At 39.4% G+C, this 25,229-nt stretch overlaps 1 protein-coding gene across 1 annotated transcript in view; it reads left to right on the top strand.

Annotated features, from left to right (window-relative positions):
- The window catches only part of THSD4 (thrombospondin type 1 domain containing 4), a 319,815-nt gene extending 302,872 nt beyond the window's left edge, over positions 1-16,943 (top strand). Inside the window, exons 15-18 of the mRNA XM_055716936.1 lie at positions 3,483-3,656; positions 6,261-6,440; positions 9,261-9,405; positions 10,782-16,943. Of these exons, the coding sequence (XP_055572911.1) occupies positions 3,483-3,656; positions 6,261-6,440; positions 9,261-9,405; positions 10,782-10,924 (642 nt within the window). The 3' untranslated portion in view covers positions 10,925-16,943. The remainder of the gene's footprint in view (positions 1-3,482; positions 3,657-6,260; positions 6,441-9,260; positions 9,406-10,781) is intronic.
- Positions 16,944-25,229: the final 8,286 nt, after the last annotated feature.

Genomic DNA, 25,229 nt, shown 5'->3' with positions numbered 1-25,229 from the left:
TTTTTCACAGTAGTGAAACATCAGGAGGATGATATATAAAAAAAACTTCATTATTATCTTGTGGGCAGTAGTTAAGCTGATGAAGGTTGAAGTGCAGTAGACAGAAGTCCTGCACAAATGGGGACGTTTTACTGGAACTCAGTTGGTGTTTGTTTAGCGATTTAATTAAGGCTAGTGATGATGCTGAGACCTGGGTGAAAGGACTCTCGAATTCTGGTGGATTTTCAGCTGCCTCTTTCTTGTGGTCTCTTGTCCCAGCTGAGGGTAACGGGTCGGTCTGGCATGTTAGTGGAAGGGAACTGGCGCTGTTAATTGCTTTTTTTCGCTCTCCCAAGCCCTGTGGCTGTGACAGAAATTCAGGCTCCCACTTGCAGTTTTCCAAGTTTGCAGAACTAGCCTTATTTTCCTGAACTGCTGTTCCAGTTGTTTTCTGACAACTATCAGAGCACTGGGTTGGGGGTGAGGGGGCGGTATTTTTAGTTTTTAATGGGAATGGAAACCTTCTGAAACTGAACTCGTGAGGGAAGGACCTCAGGAAGAGGAGAAATGGCAGGCTCCTTAAAACTAGGGAGGGTGTTCCACAGACTAAGTTTTCTGAGGAAATTCTGCCAATTAAAACAAGACAGTGAAACAAAATATCTTTAATAATAGGACCAGAACAGAGAAGTTGTAGCTTGTGAAAGTTCCTCATGTCATACAACGTTAGGTTATGGCAGTTGCTAGGTATTAACGCAACAAATCAATGGCACCAAATTGAAAGGGGTGGGTGTGTCAGTTGTGAAAACCAAAGGGAGAGGATTCATTATCCAAACACTCCCTCCTCCCCGCCTTGGGCTTTGGAAATCATGGCTTTCACATGGAAGATTTTTACTGAAAGGAAGAAAAAAAGATGAAAAACCAGATACTTAACGTAGAAACATTCAGGTTTAAGTTTGCTTTGTAAATCCTTTGAGGGTAGTTAATCTGTAGCAAAGTCTTGCAGCAGAGGGTGGGACAACCCTATACCTTCCCATTTGGTATTTCCTTTGTTATTTGATATGCAAGCCTAGTTCATGCATAATCATTTAAAACATAAGACTATGGAGATTTTCTGGATGACTTTATGGACTAAACTTGTTCCCAGCTCTGGTTTGCAAAGCAGAAAAGCAAATTAGATTGTGAAATGAAAATTACTTAGAAATAAGAGAAGTATTTGCAGAGTATATGCACAGTTCTCTATGCATAATGTAATTGAACATATTTGCTGAGGATAAAATATGAACAGCCACAAAACTGATTTCTGTACAGTGGGTTTGCAAGGTAGCCATTTTATGGGGCTCAGTTAAACAGCTAGTTTACCTAGGCGTGGACCGTTTGAAAAGGACTTAGTTTAGTTTTAGTTTCCATAAACAAGAAAATGCTCACTACTAGCAGCATTTACATCATTCTTGTATTTCAAGATTTTGCCAGTTTACTTTGGAAAGACCTCCTTAGCCATCAAATCTGGTTTGCTGGGGAGGTAAGTATATCTTACATGTCTGTGTGAAAGTGGAAAATTTTGTTGTGCACCACCAACAAAAAAAGGTTCATTATGTTACTAATAGGCAGCATTTAAGAGAAGCTTAATTATTTGATCTTGCAGATGGAGAAGGAGCCATTTCAAACTATGAGCAGGTTTTTTCCTATTCCTGTGGAGTACAAAAGCATCTCATTAAATTCTGAATTTCTAGTTTTTCCAAAATTTTTGTTTGTTTGTTTGTTAAAAAAAATTAGTTGTAAAAAGTTGAATCACTGTTGTTGTTTTCTAGGGATTCCATTTTAGGAAGGCTTTGCCCTTCCATTTGAACATCTTGTAAGAGGAACCAATTTGCTGATAGGAAAAATGTTTTTCTGTACTCTCTGTGGAAAGCATATAACGTGACTAGATGTTTCACGCAACAGTGAGTAACATGTAGTTTGCAACCAGTTGTACTTTCAGTCACTGGTCTCTCTCTTGAGAAGATGAATGACTGTATTAGTTAATCCCATTATTAATAGTGGTGCTATCTTGGCATCTGCTGTTCTGCAGTTGAATTACTAGATATGAACTGATTGTTACTGATGGGAGCCTTATCAAGCTAGTGGTCAGCTCCATGTCTTGTTATTAGTTCTTTGAATCATTCTCACTTTTATTCAATAAAAATTAAAAACATGGTCCAGTGCAGTTACATTCATTTGCAAGGAATGTACTGTTCATTGTGGAAGTAAGCCACAGTTTCTTATAACTAATTACAATGTATGTTAAAAATAACATCTGAAATGTCAATCAAATGCATCTTTTTCCCCCCCATATACTGCATACTTGTGGTTTTCTTTGCATGTGTAATATAGTTGTTTATATTCAATTACACACACATCTTTCAGTGAGCTGCACATGGGTTTTTCTTTATTTTAATTAAAAGCCAAATGCATTTTAAAAGAAAAAGGAAGAAAAGGAAGATTAAGAAAGGACTAAGCAACAAAAAACCAGTCTTAACAGAAGAATTGATTATTCCCTGGCATGTTTCTGTTTTTTAAATGTCAGTAGTTTGATGCTGCCCAGAGCAGTGGAATATCGGAGACTTCCACTAAAGTGGATGAATGACCGAACTGCAAGGGCATAAATGGAATTTATCCTGTGTGATTTATGGATGACATCCATATATCTCCGAACATATGATATAAGAATCTGCATATCACTATTTATTAAGAACTTTCAGAATTTAGCAGTGAAAAAATGAGAATGTTGAATGTTAGTTACTGGGAAGCCATATCACTAGAAAGCAACATTGAATTTACATAAACTTCTGCAGCGACCTCTTCTGCTGAAACTAATCAACAACTTACGATTAAAACAGGTTGGGCAATAATTAGTGGTAGTTACAGTTATCTGCTGAGGATTTACCTGAATCTTTTGAAACCACCTGTCAAAAATTTGTATATTTTTCTTTTTTATTGCACTCTCATACTCTGTCAACTCGTTACATGGAGAAGTCCCAGGATGTGCCGTGCAGTCATTTTACTACCAGTGCCACAGCCCTAGAGCCTTCCTAGCCTCGTCCTTCTAACCGGTGTAAGAGTTCACCTGGCTGGCAGCTTGAATGGTCGGAGAAGAAACTCACTCACAGGACAATTCCAAGGCTGAAATATGACTGCTATCTGAAAAGCTGCTTATAGAAATCACCCCTCCTCAGATCTATTAACTGCTATACAAAAAGATGAAAACTGAATGAATTTACAGACTGGAAGAAGGACAGGAAAGCAAGAAAGCTAACAAAAAGTTATAAAAAAATAGGTTCCTTTCTTTCCTAATCCTTCAGGTTTTTGCGTTTGTGACTTTAAAGGCAGGTACCACAGCTGAATCACAAGTAAAAATAATCAACTTGGCACAAGTTCATTTACTTTTTGTGATTGTTGCTTCTCCTCATTTCATTGTGCAGTCTGGAGGACGGACTAGTGAACATGTTCTGTCTTTTGCTCCCTAGTGTTCTGCAGAATGTGGTGACGGGGTCCGTACCCGTTCAGTTGTCTGTATGACCAACCACATCAGCAGTTTGCCTCTGGAAGGCTGTGGCAACAACAGACCCTCTGAAACGACACCCTGCGATAACGGACCCTGTGCTGGTAAAGTGGAGTGGTTTGCTGGGGGCTGGACACAGGTAAGCTCTGTATCTAACATATGGATTTGTCTTCTGATGGTATTTTAATTTGAAAAATGTATCTTTGTGCTATGGAGATGCATGCTGTAAGGTATTTCCACATCACTGTGGAATATTTGGATATTTTTTTTCTGTATTTTGCTGAGTTGATACTCAATACTTTTCAGCGCCTGCTATTTTTTTCACTTAGATGAAAATTAAATTTTGTTCTTCTCTTCCTCTGTACCTTCATTTTTATTGCTCATCTGCTGACCCAGTGTATTTATAAAATGAAAGATAAGAGAAAACTGCTTAGCATTTTCAGGTGAACACTAAAGCAACAGATCTGCATCTTTTAAAGTAGGGCCTTTATGAACATGCATACCCGCGGGGAGATATACCCAGATATACATATGGAATTTCTAAAAGATAAGTAAGACAAGAAACAACAGCTGAACCCAAAAATAGCTTCAGTATTGTTATGCTGAAATTCATGATAATAGGTGAAAAGAAAATTGGTTAGTGGCATATATCCTGCTGCTCTTTCCTCAAGGTCAGCTCTTCCCTTGATCCACATCTCAATAGTCCTCATTCTAAATAAACATTTCTGCTGTGAGGATACAAAGAAACTGCAGACTGGTGCCCAGACATTTATGTCCCTTTGTGTAGCCCGGAGAGCCTTTCGGACTGCTGGTACCAGCACTTCATCAAGATGTAGGGAGTAGTCTCTGGGCTGGGCTGGTATCTCGCCACATTTCAGATTCCAAGATCTTTCCAGGTGATAAGGAGTTGGAAATTAATCTGGTACAGCCGAGATGGAGATTACAGGGCTACGACTATGCTAATGCTTTCAAGTGTAAGTGATAATTATTTGTATTGTATAAGAGTAATAACAAATACAGATTTAAATCATACTTAGCTGCAGTTCTAATAATAGATAAAACCTGGTGTAAGCTGTTAACTTACACCATTCTGCGCAGGTGAATGGGCACTTTGTATCCATTCCTGCTACCACAGAGAGAAGCATTCAGGAAGGTCATTCTAACTCTCCCCATTCTGTTCTGAATAAGAAAGTTTCTGTCCTTTACAATTTCCTGTTCTTTTAAGCTAACTCACCTTCTTTCTTTGCATGAGATTGAATTGTGTGATGCATACCAAGGGTACAAAGTCTTTGCTGTATGTTACCTGAAAGAAGTGTCTGACAACATCTATTCTACTGGCCAAATCCTGACTTTTAAATACCAAAATGAAAGCAGACAGTCAGTAGACCAGAGCCAAAGGGAGCACTGGCAGATGAACTTCTGCGTTAAGATACTGTGTTTTGGAGAAACCATTAAATGACAACGGAGACAGAGATGTGTAGTGTAAAGAAAGTACAATTAAGTTATTTCCTGTAGAATTTGTTTGCTGTGTTCATCTCGAGCAAGGTTCTTCATTCAACTCAAGGTTTTTGTGGGTATCTGGTAAAAGGATCATAAACTCCACCCAAAATATAAACAAAGTCCCCACTTTTAATAACATTTGATTGGTTTAGGCTAGAAAAAGCCTAAACCAGAAAAAGCAGCATAGAAACCAATACGTTGCTGGAATCATCTTCTGAAAACCTTTTTGCAAGTGCCAGGAACAGTAGTGTGTGTGTATTTAACCTTTAAATGGGCAGTAAGAGTCCATGTGAGTCAAATTTGCTTTTCAGAACTGGAACCAACACTGCATCACTTAGATACTTGCAAACATGAAAAGAACACCCTGGCAAATCAAGGCATTTTCTAAAAACCACACAGAATGTGGGGTTTGTAAAGCTGCAAAACTGTGCTCTAATCTTATAACCCTCATAGGTTCAGTGCAGTGCGTATGGTCCAGCTTCAGCAAGAAGCAGTAGCACTGTTTATGGAGAAAGTAAGTTATGCTTGTCTTTTCATTATAAATGTAAATGCCAGGGATGTTTTGTAGCTACAGGTAAAACTGCACTTCTGGATTTCTCCACAAGCCCAGTTAAAGTCACATGTTGTCTTCTTCATAAAAATAATTAGAAATATGTTTTGAGTGGAATAGAAATTCACAGAAGTAATGTTTTAACCGCTGTAACCATCTTTAAGATTACAAATTAAATATGTAATACCTGACACAGTCAGTAGTCACTTGATGAATTAAGTCATTACTATATCCTTCAGCATTTTCTTGTCCTAGTTCCTAACTGGGACTGCTGATTACTATGTTAGTACTACATACAAATAATAATAACCCAAGTTTATCTAGGCTACTATTCTGGCACTGAGAGATAAAAAACCTACTGCAGGAACTTAAGGAATTCTTTATCCTTTTCCTTTCTAAGTTGTACATATGCAAGTGATGGAAGGAAAGATACAGTTAGGTTCATTTTACTGAGGATAGTACATATAAAAGTAAGGAAATGGATTTTGGATGTTAGTGTCTAGGTATGTGTTCAAGAGTAGGGAATAACCAAAACTACAAATTTTCCTGTTTGAAGATTTATTTTAAATGCAAGTGTCTGTGTTTTATTTCAGAAGCAAATAATGTGAAGAAACATGTTACTTCAGAACCAAGTTGAAGGACGTAAGTAGAATAACAAAATCCACCACTTTTTTTTTTTTTCCTCTGATACAGTGCTCTACTGAATGTGGCAGTGGAACTCAACAGAGAGAAGTCATTTGTGTTAGGAAAACTGAAGGTAATTTTGATGTGTTGAACCCATATGAATGTTCATATTTGGAAAAACCTCCCAGCCAGCAGTCCTGCTACCTCAAACTGTGTGGATCTAAGTGGTTTCATACAGAATGGAGCACAGTAAGTCTATCATGCTTTTCTATATCTAGTTTTGTTTGATAAATCTTTTCCTGTATATATTGAAAGGGACCACTATTTGGGTAACATGGTTAATCATGAAATTGACTTAATCTTACACAGGAATGATACTAAAAAGCAAGCATACTCTTTAGTACCCAGTGGAGCTTAGGAAAGGTAGGAAATATCTTGACCAGGAGGAGACACTGCATAGTTGTCTTCATCTGTGATCTATTCTTCCAAGAATCTTCCTATTTTATAAAGTCGGTTTGCCCTTAATGAAGCTATGTAGTGCACTGAGTTCTTTTCAGACCTCTAGTTGCATTAAAATTAAGGAGCATTTAATAAAGAATGAGGGATGTATTCATTTTTTAAAGACAGTTTTACCATAATATTTTACTGTAAACTCTTCACTGTAATACTTGGAACTTACTGAGAGAAAAACTAGTGCAGAGCTTCACATATGTCCAGTTTCCCCTGGAAGTGGACCAGCTACATTCACCAATGCCACAAAATGCTTTAGTTTCATCTGTCTTTCCATTATCTCCTATACTTATTGGATTTTTACAAAAAAATCAACATTTTTCTCCTAAATGAATATCTGAAAGTCCATTGTCATCTTAGAATGGAAAATTGTGTGAAGAGTATTTACATGACATCATATCTAATGCAGTGACTTACACCCTTCCTTGAGCCTTAAATTGAATTCAGAATGACAGCTCTGAAATGTAGAAGCACTTCAGATACCTTCAGTTTGAGTTCCCTTAGCCAGGAACCTTTGGAAATACCTCATCCACATGACATGAGACAGAGAAATTGTTTTGGTTTTCTCTTTTACTAAGCACTCAGTTATTTGAGTGACTTACTGGCAGCACTAGAAAGCAGAAACGAAGGTCAAATGGTTTTAACAAATAAATCAGCTGAAGGGAATCCTGATTTTTCTTCCTTAATTGCAGGTGATGTTTGTTTGAAAACAACATCCAAGTTAGACTCATAATAAAGCCATGTAGAATGAAGTCTGTTCTTTGGTGTTGCTGGAAATTCTTTGGATTCTTTACTGAGCTGTTGGTTTAGATTAAGTAACTTCCCCTTAGCAAACCCATTTTCAAATGGGAACCTGCAGGCATGTGGCCATAAGAGATAGAGCTGTCTGCATCCACAGAATGCAGCAGGTAGATTCCTTCTGCGAAAATATGTGCTCTCTTTGGCAGGCACAGAAGAAATGAGGTGCTAAGACTCAGAATCTGATAGGTATTTAGAGATCACTAGTTACTGTTTAAGTGCTTGCTTCCTAAGGAGTGGTGTCTAAAAATCCTTAAAGGTCTAAGCCTTTGTGACCTTCTTCACTGTAGGAACAAAAACGTACGCTAGCGGAGGTTAGGCGAGATCACATTCTGAGCGTTTTTCAATTCTCCTTCTGATATTGTTGCTGTTGTCAACAGAGTATGTGGTATCTCTTACCGTTAGACCTGACAAGGAAGGATTATGGGGTTGGCAGTGAGCAGAACAGGTTGTTCAGAGCCCCTGTACTGGGCATTGAAACAGTCACATTCTGTTTTCCGCAGAATTTTTATATGACCTTGGATAAATGGCGTGGCCTCTCGTCACGGGGGTTAAATGGCTCACTAACTCAGGATGCTGGCGGTTGTGTGTAGCGTGTTGTATGTAACATCTAAATTCTGTCTTGGTTCCATTTTAAGTGCTTAAGATCTCTACAAACCTGAACTGAAGTTCTTATTGTTGGATGTGAGATAATTACAATATTCTATACAGGCATGTAACAAGAGGAATTCTATTAAAAAATGAAGTTTTCTATGGCCACAGGGCTGTGTCTTTTCTGAATTGGAGAAAGGTTGTACTTAAAGATGAAACAGCAATGTAAGAATATATTATTGAGAATATTTTAGGCAGTTTGCTGCAATTTCTGATTTTATGATAATGACAAGTTGTTTTTGCAATGTTAGGAAAAGAAATAATTATGCCAGAAAATTCAGAAAGAAAACATTCTTACTAGTTTGGGGCTATTAAGGTTTAAATCATTATAAATGACCCAGGTTTAATTAAGTTTGTGAGCATTTAAGTCGAACTGGACAGTGAGCCAAATCTCAAAGACCTCACTCAGGCGAATGCTTGAAGTCAACAAAGGATTTGCTTCAGTATGGGCAGAAATGTGTAATAATTGGCTTTAAAATACCATGACAAGCAAGTACAAAAGTCTCTGGCTTCATAACAGACTTTGAAGGAGGACAGAAATATTTTCTTTAGAAATTCAAAGAAACCTATAATGCTTACTAAATTGTTGTGCTGCAAGAAGTGAAAAATAATTGCGCACTAGAAAAAAGGCAATTAAAATTATTCCTGATTGTATATAAATGGAGGCAAAAGGGCAGTGGAGGGCAGCTCAGTCGAGTAGTAAAGTTCAGTGCAGGCAGTTCATAAAGTAAGAAATGTGAACACTGTGGAAACAGTAGACTTGGGAGATAAGTATGAATAAGCAGAGAAGAACAAGACTTATTAGAGAAGCAAGAAGCTAACTAATAAATTCAGAAAGAGAAATATTCTAGTGCTTTCAGTTGTGCAGTATCTACCATGTTTACTTGTCCCATTGTTGCCCCTGTGGTCAAAAATTATTTTGAACCTTGAACAAAATTGCACCTCTATGTTAAGGATTTATAGCTAGAAAACCAAAGAAAACCCCAGAAGTGTTGAAGTTGATGAAAGGCTACAGCGATACCAGGGTCTGGCTTCAAGGTTCCCATTTTGATTCTTTCTCTATTTGCACATCTCATATGGTCTTCATGAACTTCAGCTTTTGTGTTTCAGTGTTCCAAATCCTGTGAAGGAGGATTTCGGGTACGAGAGGTACGATGTCTATCAGATGACATGACAGCCAGTACTCAGTGTGATCCACAGCTTAAACCTGAAGAAAAAGAACCATGTAACACACAGGATTGTATCCCTGAAATAGGTAAGAGGAAGCTTCTGGTTTAACTATGGAACTCCATCTAGTGGAGAAAATAATTAATAATCTTGCAGAGGTTTTGGAGTGTATTTTCTTTATCAGGTTCAGGGGTTTATTTTTACACAAAATACAGCTCTTTTCTATGCTGTAAAAGTAGGGGTTTATTTCTGATTAAAAACGTTTTCCTTATAACATGGCTTGGTTTTAAAGTTACTGAGAATGTGAGAAATCTGGTTTTGTGAATATGGTATGTGTGGAGTGGGTGTTTTTATGCACCTTCCTTGCATTCTCAAAGAGTCTTTGAAACACTGACAGGATTATGTATGATATACTGTATTTGATAACAGGTTCTATAAGAACCAATAACATTAAACCAAGACATTAAGGGCAATTAAACAATTTGCTTTTATATATAGTAACTATGCACATGCACATAATTTGGCATTGGAATTAAGTCATTCATCTCATAGAGGTTTGATTTTAATAGTAATGAGAATGATTAGGGAAAGGAAGATGCAAATATTTAGAAACAGTTTTAACTCTTGCATTTTATGGCAATTTTCAGTTGAGAATTGTTCTCTGTTAATTAAATATTGTTAAAACATAATTTGACTGTGTAAAACACCTGATCTGCCAGTATTCTTTTTAAAAAAATAATGTATTTGTGTGTTATTGCTCATTTTTACATCTGCTATGAGTGTTCTGTCATTTAGTCTTTTTCTTACCATCTCAGTTTCTGTAATCACATACATGATCGTATGAAAAATCTTAGTTGTCAAGAAGTATTTCTAACCCTGTTGATTGTAAAGGAAAACTTCAAAACCTGAACAGACCACACCCTAACATCTTAGAAAAATGGGAAGTATGAAGAATATCAACTTTTGTCTTTTTTAATCCAGTTATTTTAAACCATTTGTAACATTTGTAAGGAGGGAGATGGTTTACTATTTTTCAGTATTTAGATTCATCGTTACTTGAAAATAACATTTGCGGGTACTGGTGCCATCTGTGCACTGCCACAAGAGATTAATACCTGTGAATCTAAAAATTAGGTGGACAAGTACCTGAGCAAAGAATAGTAGAGACTTTCCTATCATCTTTATTCAAGACTAATTTTCTGTTTAAGAAAAAAAGCCACAAAACCCCCCTGACAGTATAAATGGGGATGGGTACATTTCTTCCACAGTTTTATGTATCTTTATATTACACGTAGAGAAACCTGAATAATCTCACTCATTTGCATAGGCTGCCTATTTAACCTGACAATGAATGCTTAAGTACAGGTCCAAGGGATTTTACATGGCAAAAAAGAAAGGGGATTGGTTATTTGTTGCTCTAATACTGTTTTCTTCAGCTTCTTCTCTCTTCCTTTTTCTCCGCAGATGAGAACTGCAAAGATAAATACTACAATTGCAACGTGGTGGTCCAGGCCCGGCTCTGTGTCTACACCTATTACAAAACAGCCTGTTGTGCATCCTGTACACGTGTGGCAAACAGACAGTCAGGGTTTCTAGGGCGTAGATAACAAACACTCTTCTCAAAGCGGCAATGTCAGTCTTCAGATGGAGCTTGAACAGTGTTACTGTTTCGACTACAGCAGGTTTTAGCTTCTTTAGAGATGGTTTTTTATATCGCTGAATACATCGAGACTATGGTTAAATCTCACACCCTTTCAGTTACAGCTATCGCGCAGTTATCTTTTTTTAAATGTTTGTTGTAAAACCGTGATCTTTTTAAAGCATTAATTTTTAATAATACTATTCTTTGCACCTGCTCATCAGATAATTATTTAAAGAACATACCAGCCTTAGAATTGTGAATTTAATGAAAATTAAATCAACCACAGGCAATTACTGGAAATATTTGACCAGTATGGACGCAGCTGCTGCAGAGCATTTGGTATTTTGGACTGCCTTAAATTAGATTACTAAATCGGTGAACGATGCACATGAGAAAAATGACTTCACAAAGAACCAGACCCTTAAAAACCCATTTATCATCAGTTTCTTAGCACTCTAACATATATTTTTAATTACTTCACTCCATTCATAGTAAATTAAGAGTCACTGTTAAGCTCTCTCAGTTGTACTTTTAACTAACTTCCTGTCCTCAGGCAGCACATATATATACACTTGACTGCCAAGAAGTGCCTTTATATTTAATTCATAAACTCTTGAAGTTACACTTTTCTAATTTTGTATGGATTTTAAAATACATTGCCTACCGGAGTGCCATTAGTGTCTAGCCCTTTAAGTCTTCAACAACTGCAGCTGTCAGTGAGGCAGATTTACCAGAAAGGTGAAGAGCCTTTGCTGGTATAAAAACCAGGGATTGTTTCCATTGGCAAGGTCTTTTTCCTGTAGCGCAGTTACTTCAGTGAAGTGGTATCTTGCTTAATGTCTTGTCTCTGCACTATTGCTTAACAACTACCGTACCAAAGGACTTTGTCCAGACATAGTCTGGATCTGTCACCAGTTTCTCAAACAACCACCAAAGGATGCAGGCCTCGGTGCTTTCCAGTAGTCTGTTACTCTTGGAATCAGGCAGCACTATGAGTGTAGTAGAAGAGTATACTCATCTTTTAGAAGAGTATACTCACCTTTTTTTTTTCTCTTTTTTTTCTTTTTTTTCTAGTCCATCCTGCAAATCTGTTCATCCACTCGCTTTTCAGCTACTCAAGAACGGCTCCAGACTTAGAGCTGAATATAGGTGGTGATTTTTCATTTCTGCAATTACTGTAGTCAGCCTTGGGACTTGCTAAAAGCAAACAGGATGTGCTGTGCAGTGCAGATGAAAATTTTTGCATTATCTGCCCATTTTCTAGCCTTCATCTGAGATGTCTTTCAAATATGTAAATAAGTCTGAGGGAAAAAATAAACACCTCTGCTTATTCAGCTGCTTATTACAGCATATTGCTTGTAAATTAGTGATACCCAATTATGCATCTATTTCTAAGGTGCCTGTTGCCTGAGTTGAAAAACAATTTTAATAATGTGTGTTCAGTCACTCCCAGTGATGCGATATAACAGTGATTAAGGTGTCCTGCTACTCATGAAGAGCCGTGTTTGAGCCTCATTGTGTATTCTTGGTACTGCTTTGGTGGAGAGGATGTAGAAGAGAGAATGGAGCACTGGGAGGCAAAGGTTGCTGGGTGTGTTACTGGGCACATCGGTTTGTGTGCTGGAAGCTACAGGAAAGTGGAACTCCGGTCGTCTAAAAGCTGCCTTGGATTAACAGAAACCTTAGATTTTTTAATCAGGTTACTTGTGAAAAATATATTTTGGACATGATGAACTGCTACTGTTTGGCTAAGTGAAATGAAGAAGTGTTTCCCCTAAAATTTGAAGTTACTGTTTGTGATTATAAACCAATAATGTCACCAGCTGTTTCTGTACACCTTAATTTGGGCTTTTTCAGTGTAATTAATTGATATAAAGCTGTTAGAAACAGAAATGCTAATTAGATTCATGAACACAAGCAAAAGGTTTTCTTTCACAGTCCTATTCCCTTGTATTATGAAGATTTATCCATGAAGATAACTTATAGATCTGTGATCATATTATATTCCTTATATTCTTGACCAAAGAATGATATGGAGAACGTGCAGCATAAACAGCTATGGAATCCAGTATTTGTAAATACAGATTTTCATCTGAATATCTCATTGCAGCAAGTCTTGACACACAGTATATAACTTTGCTGTTGCCTCTTTTGTCCCAAGGAAGTCTATCCTGTCAGCTTGAGGGAAGTACCTGTTCCATAAAAAGGCTTTCTGAAAACCACAAGGCAAATGGAGTGCAGAGAGGTAATCAGGTTTGCAGTCAGTTCATAGAAAATAATCTGCTTGCACACGCTCCGGACTGTGAGACAGTCAGTGACTCAGCACATAGATAGGCCATCCTTTTATAAAATATATTACTTTGCTCTAGAATATATGGCCATTGGGTTATTTTATAAAGATTATCATCTTCTGGGCCATTAAGGTGCCACTAAAGTAAACAAGAGTACATGGGAGCTAAAATATCAAAGAATAAATACATACATGTAGCAATATAACCCTATATTATGCCTAATGTATACAGCTTTGTGAATTGAATGCAGTGAGTTACGGTTATACAAATAGTACCTTTTTTTTTTTTTTTTTTTTTTTTTAGTAAAGGGACAGTTTTCAGATGTACCAGATAAAACAAAAAAGATTGTTTCACCTAATTAAACATCTAATGGTAAGGAAGCTGCCAGAATGAATGATAAGGAAGCTGCCAGAATGTTGCTGAACTTGAGTGTAATCATTTGTTATCTCTTCTCATGTGTCAGCGTAATCATAATAGCTGTTCCTGCAAAATGAACTAATGCACCCTTCTTTTCAGCACTTTGATATACTAATATCCACACAGAATAAGTTCTATGCTACGATTTCACCATCACACAAAGTGCGCTTTTGAAATTGGGACAGTAGCAAATGTTTGTTTTAACAGAGCAGTGCACCAGTTTAGGGTGGTGCCTGCAGAGGGCCTGATTTTACTTTCACTGTAAATCAGAGGTGGCCTTGCAGTAGCCTTAGAGCAGGTGTAAAACCAGTATAAGTAAGAAGTGATGCAGGCTTCAGAGTCTGAATGCTTTAATTTATTTTCCTTTTATTTTAATATTGGTCAAAATCCTGCAGAATGGTGGGAAAAAATACTTCCTTGCCTTTAAGATTTTCACCTTACACAATCCAGACTACGTGTAGGAAGACTGCTGTAAATTGTTGATTTAAAGTCTAAGCAGTCTAACTACTTCTAGGGGTAAAACCCACATGCAGCTTTCATGTCTTGCAGACATGCAGCTGGCCAAAATCTGCTCCGTCCAGAGAAGGCTCTGTGTCTCAAAGCACTTTCCTTCTAGAACTGAGGGCTGCTGGCGCCGTTTGTCACGTTCTCCAGGGTCCATCAGGGTTTGCTAGCTCCTGTGCAATGTCAGAGCCAAGCGTGTGTCGGTAGAGTTGCTTGAGTCCGGTGATTGCGTGCCAGGTTAGAGCATTTACTAGCAGCACTGAATTTGTGGAGTTCTCCCTTTCGCTTGCTAGCTGAGAAGACTGAGGAAGGTGGTGTGGAGGCACGAGGGTTGCTCCTGTGGGAATGACACTGTGTCCGACGTGGCCAGTGATGAGGAGGTGGTATTTACTTTAACATCTCTGACCTTCAGTCCCCCAGGGTTCTGAATTAGGGAAGGGCTCGTTAGCAAGCAGTTGGGTGCTGGGGGGTGCGGTACAGGAGACATGGGTGTTCTTGCAAGCCTGCTAGCTTTGAAGTCCAGCTGTAGTGCATGCCCACGGACTCAATGCAGGACTACCTTAGTATCCCTGCACAGGGAACTCGTGTCTTCCTCTTTACAAACATAATACGTTTTCTTTTTTCCCCAATACTTCAGCAAATGGAGAACTTTCTGTATGAACAAAGTAGTGTTTAACATCAATCTTGTTTGTTAGATCTCACTCACATGACAATGTGGTGCAGTACAGAATTTGACCCTTTTATACACACACCCACCCCACCCCAATGTGTTGCAGAGCTTGTTAATGGCATGTTAATGCAAAGACATATTTTAGGTTTCTTGTTCGTAGACTTGATAAAAGTGGTCAGTATAGCCCTGAGTCAAGTGAGTACATGCAGACCGTGTGGGGCAGCAGTATTGCCAGGACCCTGCTACTTACTTTTCTTCTGTAGAGTCCTAGAAGGCGCCAGTGGTCACCACTGAGGGAAGATGGAGGTAGGTGCTAGAAACAGCTTGTGGCTAGTAAAGGCCAAGTTATGCCTTCCTGAAGGTGTGTATAGATCACTGTAAGTAGTAAAATGTGCTTTCCAGGGCTTTGCTTTTTTTCATCCTCATCCTGACCTTTCCCTTTTACACCCACAAGTGTTCCCCTCATCCTCTTATCTCACCCCCATCCCTTTGTCCTTTGGGCAGCAATACTCAGTTTGGTCAGAATTACTGAAAATGCTGAACTGGCCATTTGGTTGATAATAGCTGCACTTATTTCTAACACAGGTTCTTAAGAGAGCTGTATTTCTGCCAGTCACAGTGGTGGGGGTGGGGGTGTGTATGTGTCCCTGTTGGCTAGTTTTAAATGCATAGTATTAAAGTACCTGCTGAATTAACTCCTGTGCAATGAACCTGTGCTTGCACAGCTATTGAAGTATGTAGTGGCCCTTCATTCTCACATCTAACATCTACTGCATAAAAAAAGATAATTATTCTCTTCACACTCAAAAAGGAAAAAAATCTGTCTACCTGATTTTCTTGAGACACTTAACATCTCTGACTTTTTAAAAGCTGTTCTGTGTTTTGGGCAGATAATTTATATGTGTGTCTGTAAATGGAACACAAAATGAGATTTTGAACACTGAAAGTAAGCTTCCTCTATTCCTAAACTTACGGGGATGGGGGGGTGTTGGATACATGGGCTGTTGTTTAGAGAATGGAGTAAAATCATTATTTCTGTATCAGAAATGAAAAATCATCCACTCAGCATTTTCAGTGTATTTTAAAGCAAACTTGTCATCATTAAATCTCAGTAGTGTGGGTGAAATTCAGACCTGGTGAAAGGGAGAAAATTCCGCTTAAGAGAACTCACACCATACCCGAACTCAGCTCTTTGCTTCTCACCTTTTAGCAACCCGAAGTTCTTAAGAATGCAAGTACCCAATCTTCTATATCCCCATTTACTATAATGGGTTATAGATAACCACCACTATATCTGAAGAGGAGGGGAGCTTAATTTTGAGAAATCATTGACCTTCCAGCAACAGTCTGTCACTGCTGCTTGCTCTGAACTGTTCTGTCCGTGCCGTGTTTGGGTCTCTTGAGACCAGTGGCCTTGGCAGAGGTTGGGTACATATGAGCTTGCGAAGTCCCATCGTAGTCACTCAGGATCTATGTAGAGGATCAGGAAGGACCGGAGACAAAAGAAAACCCTAACGTTTTTTAATGTGTATAAAATTGTCTACTTGACCCTCATAATTGATTTTGGCAGAAGGATATACTTTATTATAACTTATTTTGTTGTTATTTGTAAATACAAGATGTCTATGGGAAATATGTAATTCTGAGCTGTGTCTATGGAACAAGCCACTGCACCAAAATATTTCAAATATTTAGAATAAGCAGATTTTTTATTAAAAGGGACCTAATATGTATTTATTTACATATACCATTCAAATTTTGTCCAGCTCTTTCATTATACTAACCCAACTTTTTAGGGAATTTTATAACACAGGTATTACATATATATTTTTTATATATATGTCATACTGTAAATCCATAATACAATTTTCTAAACTTTCTGATTAGCCAGTTCCTTGAGTGAATTAAAGGGGGAGAGTATAGGCAGATTGCTTTCTGACTCGTTCAGGAATATGTATCCATGGCAATGCACCTGAACCAGAACTGTACAGCATCCTTTTCATATTGTATACATTTCCTCTTTGATGAAAAAATGTTAACTATTTTTGTTTATGACTAATTTATTTTTTATTATTGTGAAAAATAAAGTAATTCAAGATTAATTTATGTGACGATTTCTTTCTTGTTTGGTCAATCTGTTCTTCCAGAGCATCTTGGGAATTACGAACTGGTATCAGCAAGGGTAGGATGCGCTGCGGGACGCCTTGCCCAGCTGTACAAGCAAGCAGGATGTAACCCCTTGCAGGAGGCTGCACAGCCCGTGTTACAGCCGCGCCGGGGTGGTCGCGCCATCCTGGTAGGCTGCCCCTGAGCACCCTGCCCCACACAGCAGAGAGGTGGCTGTTTCCTGGGGGTCTGGCTGTCAGGGCCTGCTCATTTCCTACACCAGTTTGCTCCCGGTGATCCTCAGCCTTCCCGTCGGCTTGCAGCGTATGGCTCCATCGTGTCCCCGCACCGACTCAGTGAAGGATGCAGTTTGCATTTTCGGCAGCTAGGATGCGATGGCCATGGCGCAGCGATGCCTTGGCTGACCTGGCCTTCCCAGGGTTGGAACCTTGCGATTGTTTGTTTGTAATTGCACGTAATTTTTAGGTAGTGCTTTACCAGAGAAAAATTAGCAATGTAGCAGCAAACGAATCTAGGTGTGGGTGCAGGTGAGGTGTACTCGTTTGCTCGTTCATGTAAGGGTTAAGGTGGGTATCGGGAGCGCTGAGGGAGCAGGCGGCTTCTGGGGTGGCAGCTGTTGCAGGGTGGCACCGTTTTGCCCGCTCTGGCATAACCAGCACTGCAGATGTTCATTGCACATTTCCTAACAGTTGCACTGTAAGTACGTGACATTCCAAGGGAGAAAAACAAAACCTTTGCCCCAAAAAGTTTCAGGTGTTTCGACCTCTCACTTGTGCTGTTAGGATAAGTCGGGCACAGTTGGGGAGAGGCGGCAGTTCCCGTTACGTTTAGCTCCGGATTGATTTGGAAAGGCCCGGTGAGGCGTGCGGAGGCGGCCGGGGCGGGGCGGGGCGGGCGCTGTGGCGGGAACTGTGGTGCGCGCGGGGCGGGCGCTGTGGCGGGGCGGGAGCTGACCCCTGCGCCGCGCTGAGGGGAGCCCGGCCCGGGGAGCCCCGGCGGCGGCTCCGTGCCCCGTACGCGGCTGTACGCCCAGGGCACCGGGCGCGGTGGTGTAGGACGGACTTGGCCCCGCCATCTGGGGCAGAACCGGGCGTGCGCGCCCACGGACCAGCCCCGCATCCCCGCCGCGGGGGGGAACCACCGCCTGGCTCCCTCAGCGCTCTGCGGGCACCGAGATGTGCGTCTGGAAGTGTTCAATAGGGTTTAAGAAAAAGTAGAATTTGAATTATTAAGCCATAAAATTACACGGTAACAAGTTCCTTGTTGCTCTCCCACGTGTTCTCTATGTTTAGAATAAAATTTCAATGTAAAATTAGGAGTCCTGTAGCATATGGTGTACTCCCCCCCCCCCATCTTTGTTGGGAGCGGGGTGGCCAGAGGTGGCCATGATACCTGTGGTGATTTGTCACGGCCCTCAAGCCTGAGTAGCATGAGAAGGATTCTGTATGGCCGGATGCCACCTCCAGAGTGTGTTCACCACTTGCCATGATTTGTGCAAAGACCAGTCTAAAGGTAAATAAATACAGAGACTTCATCCGAAGTCATGTAACTTGTATGCTACCCTGCACTTATTATTTGTTGAGTGCAAAACGCTCATCATTAGTGCCTGACTCCACACTGTTGCCATGTTAAACTTTGTCAGTTCAGAATATTCTTATGCAAGCAGTCTTAGGTAGCTGTAGCAGCCACGTAGTAGTCTTAAGAGGAAGTGGGAACCAAAGGGAACCATTATCAAGAGTTTATTGATGAGGTAAAGCCAAAGAATTGCTCTTAAAAGAACCCAAAACCTTAATTTTGGCTGTCCACAGATGCAAGTTCCAATGAGGAATAAATAGAGAAGAGTCAGTGCTATCTTCCCATCCTGATTTCTAATACAGCTAGGCTGATGTAAGCATTGATTAAGAATCAGCTGCCACCTTTAATTGATTGGTTTGGGGTGTGGGGGTGTGTGTGTGTTATATACCTACACACAGAGAGAGAATGTAGCATAAACACCCATCCACAAAGAAGTGTAAAGCTCTTCACAGAATATTTGAGGTTGGAAGGCATTTCTGGACACCATCTACTACAACCCCCCCTCTGCTCAAAGCAGGCTCAGTTACAGCAGGTTGCCCAGGGCTGTGTCAAATCTGGTTTTTAGTATCATCCAAAGGTGTTTTTCTTACTTTCAAACAGAATTTCCTGTTTGTTTTTCAGTTTGTGCCTACTGTCTCTTGCCCTGTCACTGCACACCCCTGAGAAGAGCCTGGCTCTGCCGTCTTCAGTCCTTCCCATCAGGTATTTGGACACATTGATAAGATCCCCCTGGGCCTTCTCGCTTGGCCTCTCCTTGTATGAGATGTGCTCCAGTCCTTGAATCATTTTTGTGACCCTTCACTGGACTCCCTCTATTAAGTATGTCTCTGCCTTGTACTCCGATAGATCTTTGTGCTTAATTGATCTTGATGATTTATGCCTTCATGGTTTAAGTGAGTGCACACCAGACTCCCCTCTGCTTAGACATAATATAATCCAGCTAGTGGGAAACAGCACTTACTTTTGTGGTATACCTAGCAAAAGAGTAATTGATGAAAAAAGCATCCAGAATGAAGGCAGTAAATACATAAAAGATGTACTTAAAATGTGTACTTAACAGCCTAGTAAATAAGTGCTGAAAACCTTCAGCTTTTTTAGTATCTCTTCTTTTTTCTAAATTGACTGATTTTTTGTTTCTTTTTATAATCAGCAATATGCCAGCAGTCAAGGCTTTGGTTACAGATGAGGTATACAATAGTAAGAATTTTATCTTAAAACTCCCCAGAGGTCATGTTAAAAACACATAAATGCCTGGTTTATGCTGTTTAAATCTCTTATTTAACTGAATTACTGTTCATCAACTATTCCTTGCTACCATATTACAACATAAAATTTATTGCAATTATATATTAAACAGCTATTTTTAGTAGATGGGTGCTCAGAAGATTGACGTGGATCTTAGATTTTCTCTATGTCAAGACACAGAATGAGAATTTCTATATTAAGGTCTCAAATTTGACCTTTAGGAGTTGTACCCATACTGAAATGCCACTTCTCTTTGTTTTGAGCTTTTGTTTTCTGGTTTCCAAGGTGCATTCTCCTTCACTGAATCAGTCTTTTCCTGAGCAGTAGGTTAGATGGAAGTGAATAATTCTAACATGTTCCAAGAAGATGTCTCCTTTTGAATCCTCCTCCTAGATTTGCTACTAGTAGAATAGAAGGGAAATTGCATCCTTCTTTGTCTGCTGGTTTTGAAAATTCTTCTGTGCTTACTAATTTACATTTGTGTGAAACCCTGTGAGAGGCTTTTATCAGGGGCTGGTTACTTCTGACTTCTGTGGGAGTTAACGCTTGCAAACCTAAACTTTTTTAAGCTGAATTTGTCTCTAATAGAGGTTTTTTCCCCACATACTTCTCTTAAAGTTGAGAACACTTCTGTGTTTGACTAACTCAGATCATTTACATGCTAGATTGCTGTTGAAAATAAGACCTAAGTAAAATCGTGTTAGATCTTTAATTCTATTTAAACTGCCAGAAGAAAAACAGGCCCATTAGCTCCAGTGGTTCTAAAAAGCAAGGATTTTTTCCTTACAAAGTGATGTGGAGGCATGGCCAAATTAAGTCTGGGCGATGTTAATGCTCCTTACCAAGAACAAATTACTGCACATTAAAGCTTTTTCTCTCAATGTTTTTTCCATATGTAATGTATAAGAGAGGGGAGGAAAATGCTGTAGTACAACCCATTATTATTATTATTATTACCTTTTAAATTACTAGAAATCTATGTAAATTTTTTTTAGAAATGTATGGATTTCTAAAAACTTGATGAATAATATGGAACAGCTCTAAGTGAAAACTGATATGCAGTAAGTATAGGTGAACTTGGAACTGTCATCAGCGCTTCCAGTCAGCGCTTCCCCTGCGTGATGTGTGCCAAAAGGTGCTTTTTGCTCTGGAGACTTTGTAACTGGTTAGGGACAAATGTTCAGTCCTTACTGAAGCAGGGTGGATTCAAAGTGTAACAGGCTGCAGTCTGGAGTGTTGGTTACTGTTGGTGGTCTTCAGAAAAATGAAGGTAAGCACTTCATAGTTTCTTTCTCTGAACTGTGAATAATATTAAGATTGGACATGAGTTCTGATGTCTTCAACCAGGTGATTTCTGCAGTTGAAAGGCCTGAGAAGGTCTGATTGCAATCTTGCAATCTGCACCAGAGATCTTGGTAGGGAGTTGAAGCAGTTACTAAGTGGAGGAGAGGAAATACATGCACATAGATGTCTGCACAGCTTTGGAGATGTAGATAACTTCTGTTGATCTTTCCTTTGTTTCACTGGGCTGTTTTATTTTGTTTGTTCTCTGTTACTCATTTTTGGCTGGGATATATTGAAAGGAAAGTGAATATCTGAAGAATGAAAACTGACTGTCGGAAGAGGAAAAAGCCAATAGGGTACATCAGGATCCAAAAGTAAATTTACTCTAATATTTAAATAACTTTCATACTGCATGCCTACATATTCATTGTGTAATTTTGAGTAAGGCATAGAAAAGTAAATATTTAAAGTGCACATAGTATGAAATTAACGTAACGCGCCTGCACTGAATTTGCAATTACTAGGACATACATAAGCAAATGGATCAGAGAAGCATACCAGGAATTATCAATACAATATACAATATACAAAGATCACAATGTATGCTTTCAATTTAATTGGTGTCCAGCAACTGTAAAATCATTAGTCAGTCTGCACCAGACTGTGTCGTGGTTTAACCCCAGCTGGCAACTAAGCCCCACACAGCTGCTCATTCATTCCCCTCAGTGGGATGGGGGAGAGAATCAGAAGAGTAGAAGTGAGAAAACTTGTGGGTTGAGATAAAGACAGTTTACTAAGTAAAGCAAAAGCCACGCACACAAGCAAAGCAAACCAAGAAATCGTTCACCACTTCCCATGGGCAGGTGGTCAGCCATCTCCAGGACAGCAGGGCTCCATCACGCCTGACAGTTACTCAGGAAGACAAACACCATCACTCCCAACGTCTTTCCTCTTCCTTCCCCCAGCTTTATATGCCGAGCGTGACGCCACATGGTGTGGAATATCCCTTGGGTCAGTTGGGGACAGCTGTCCCAGCGGTGTCCCCTCCTGACTGCTTGTGCCCCCCAACCTGCTCGCTGCTGGGGACGGGGGGGAGAGGGGAGAGGCAGAAAGGCCTTGTCTGAACAGAAAGGTTCAGCCTGTAACTGAAACATCCCTGTTACCCACACTGTTGTCAGCATGAGTCCAAAACACAGCCCCATAACAGCCACTATGAAAAAAATTAACTCTAACCCAGCCAAAACCAGCACAAACTGTGATGTGGAACACAGGTAATCTTTCTCCAGTGTGGTAGGTAAGCTGGAATCTGAAAGTCCTATCTATAAACTGTACCTTTGAAATTCCTTTGATAAATAAATGCAAATAATATAATTCCCCCAGCGTTCCAGTATGGTTTTCTTGATACATATGTTTTTTCAAAAAATCTCCCCAAACCTTAGTGAAAGAGCCTGTGCAGTTGTGTGGATTGTAACTCCCTGGACTGTAGCATCTCTAGTTCCAGTTCCTGAATCTCAAATCAGATGACCGAAGTGGCAGCGGATGGCAGTGTTATACTCATCCAATGGAAGTCAGGTCCTTCTGGGATAGGGAACTGTCTGCACCAGTTAGTTATTTTTGCTTTATATTAAGATGTGTGACCAAGAGTCGGCCCTTGTGAGGAAGAGGTAGCAGCTATTGTCTGTGTTGCTCGGGCTATGGTAGTGGTAAACATGGAGACAGTTCCTACTTCCCGATTGAAATTACTAGCTGGTTTTTATGTTTTCACATTCCCCTGTGGTGTGAGGCTGAAAGAAAGCACAAAGTTTGCCAGGGAGAAACAATCGTTTTGCTGTTGTGTTATGGAGCTTTGTGAAGGTATCCTTCCTTACTCTGGAAAACTAAGAGATCGGTTCTAAGAATTTACAGAACCATGAATCTCATGGTTGGAGAGTAAATCAGCATAATTCCACTGAAACTAAGGGAGCTATGCCAGACTGCAGTGCCAGGCCGTCTCTGATCAAAAACATTTCTATTATATGAATGGATTTACAATTACCTGCAAGAGAATACCAAAACTGAATTAAAAGAGTGTTGCCCTGGGAAGTACATTAAACTGTGTATTCCTTCCCTTGGACATGACTGGCTGTTGCTTCAGCTTTGCACAAGCCTTGGAAGGGATGAACCTTCTGACTTTAGCGTAAAATATGAAGTTACATGGCGGTGGAAGAAAATGTTACTGGAGCTGAAGATGCTGCTTTTCAGCAAGTCTGAGGTATCCTCTGTTGTTTTTTTCTTAAGGACTGTTCACTTCATTACACCTCCAGAACTTTCAGATCTGAAGGGCAGTCTTCTCCCCCACACTGCTGCAGCTCTTTGCCTACAGTTTGTGACAGAACTATTGCTGCTGGTCTCAGCAACCAGTTGAAATAGCTGCTGCCAGTTCTAGTTTACAGTCAGGTGGTGTCAGACTACAGAAGGTACTTCAGATGGACAGATCAGAAGACCTACTTAGTTAAAACCAAAAAACAGGTAACAACAACAACAACAACAACAAAAAAAACCAAACCAAACCAAAACAAAAAAAACCCACAACCAAAAAAACGTGTTACTGTTTCTCCAAGAATCATCTAACATGCTTTTCCCACTATGTGATAATTTGTTTTTTACAAACAGTAGAGATGAGCAAAGGGCTAAAATCATCATGTACTGTTATTTCCACTGCAAGGATGTTCTCTTTGAACCATGTTTCCTGCTGTCTGAAAAAGTCTCTTGGCTTTCTTGTTTGTTTTGTGGAAATAATGATTCCTCTTTTTTTTACAGTTAAATTAAAGGTTGAATTTTTGTGGAAATGGTTGCTGTTGCTCTAGAGAATATGCTAAGGATACAGGCTGAAGAAGTAGCAGGAATGCGGCTTGTATAAAAAGACTGTCATAAATTCACTGGGTCAGGTGGGCTTTTAACTATGAGTGAATACTGTTTGTCTGCTGCAGATTAAGGGAAAAGAGAATTTGTAAAATCCTGTCCAGCTTAATTACAGAGAAGCAGCTGCCAGAAAAATTATTTTTGCTTGGTAGCTGAACCAACTTGCTCAGCACTGAATTTTGGCTAAGACTGGAGAATAAAATGTAGTAATACTTTATAGTTTCATCCTAGAGATTTGCAAGCGGTGTGCTCAGCTATATAAATGCACAAGTATCCAGTCAGACTTTTCTGATACATTTTGAGTCAAAAAATGTGAAGAATTGGAAGTCTTTAGCCGTAGTAAACCTTTATGCTATTTTAACAACAAAGTAGTGAAGGAGAGAACAAGGGAAAACATACATGCAGCTATTCTGCTAACTTGTGTATAGTTGTCAGTAGATAACCTTAGGAAAAGGTGTTTATGTGAGAGATTGCTTAAGAAAAAAAAGGAGAGAGGAATTTCTGTGCATGCTTCACATTCTAACACCTAGAACACAGTGTCCATCTTTGATCCTGTCAGCAGCAATTTGACTCACAGTTCTTTTAGTTTAAAATTGGAAGTCTTTTTACACTAAACTGTGATAACTGGATTCCTCTCCCCCCCAAAAAAAATACCTTTTTACATAATTATGAGAGGCATAATCTTTCTTAGCATACACAAAAAATCTTAAAAATGCCTTACTGGCCCTATCCTTTCTTCATGTAAATTGATAAATTAATGCTGTTGTACCAGCTCAGTAAGTACAACCTGTGGGACTTGGATGCAGAGCATAAAATACTTCTGATGTTATTAAGTAAAGAATGAGGGAAACAGATAATATGCGTGTGGAAGATTTGTAGGCAGTGGGCCAGTTTCTTAACTTCTTGATTCTTGCTGATGTATACTTATGTGAATATTCTACCTCCATGTTTTATGCAAGCACTTTTAAGGGCAAGATTGGAAAGCCAAATTGTGAGTTGTAACTGTAATCTGCAATCACTAAAATGAAATAAAATAGAGAAAGGTTGCATTATAAAATACTACATTTGTTAATGTAAAAATGTAGTAAAATGAAAAGATCAAATGCAAATTTGAGAATAACTGCTTCACAAAAAATCAAACCAAATTATTAATTACAGGTAACACTTCCAGCAATAACTTTTTTTTTAACCTGAGTTCATACAAGAGTAATGATTTCTCTCTCACTAGCATTGACAAGATGTATACTGAAATCCTG

The sequence above is a fragment of the Falco cherrug genome, chromosome 7 (genome assembly GCF_023634085.1).
Source record: "Falco cherrug isolate bFalChe1 chromosome 7, bFalChe1.pri, whole genome shotgun sequence".
Taxonomy (NCBI): Eukaryota; Metazoa; Chordata; class Aves; order Falconiformes; family Falconidae; genus Falco; species Falco cherrug.
The sequence above is the reverse complement of the archived record's forward strand: the minus strand, read 5'-3'. Positions and strand labels throughout refer to the sequence as shown.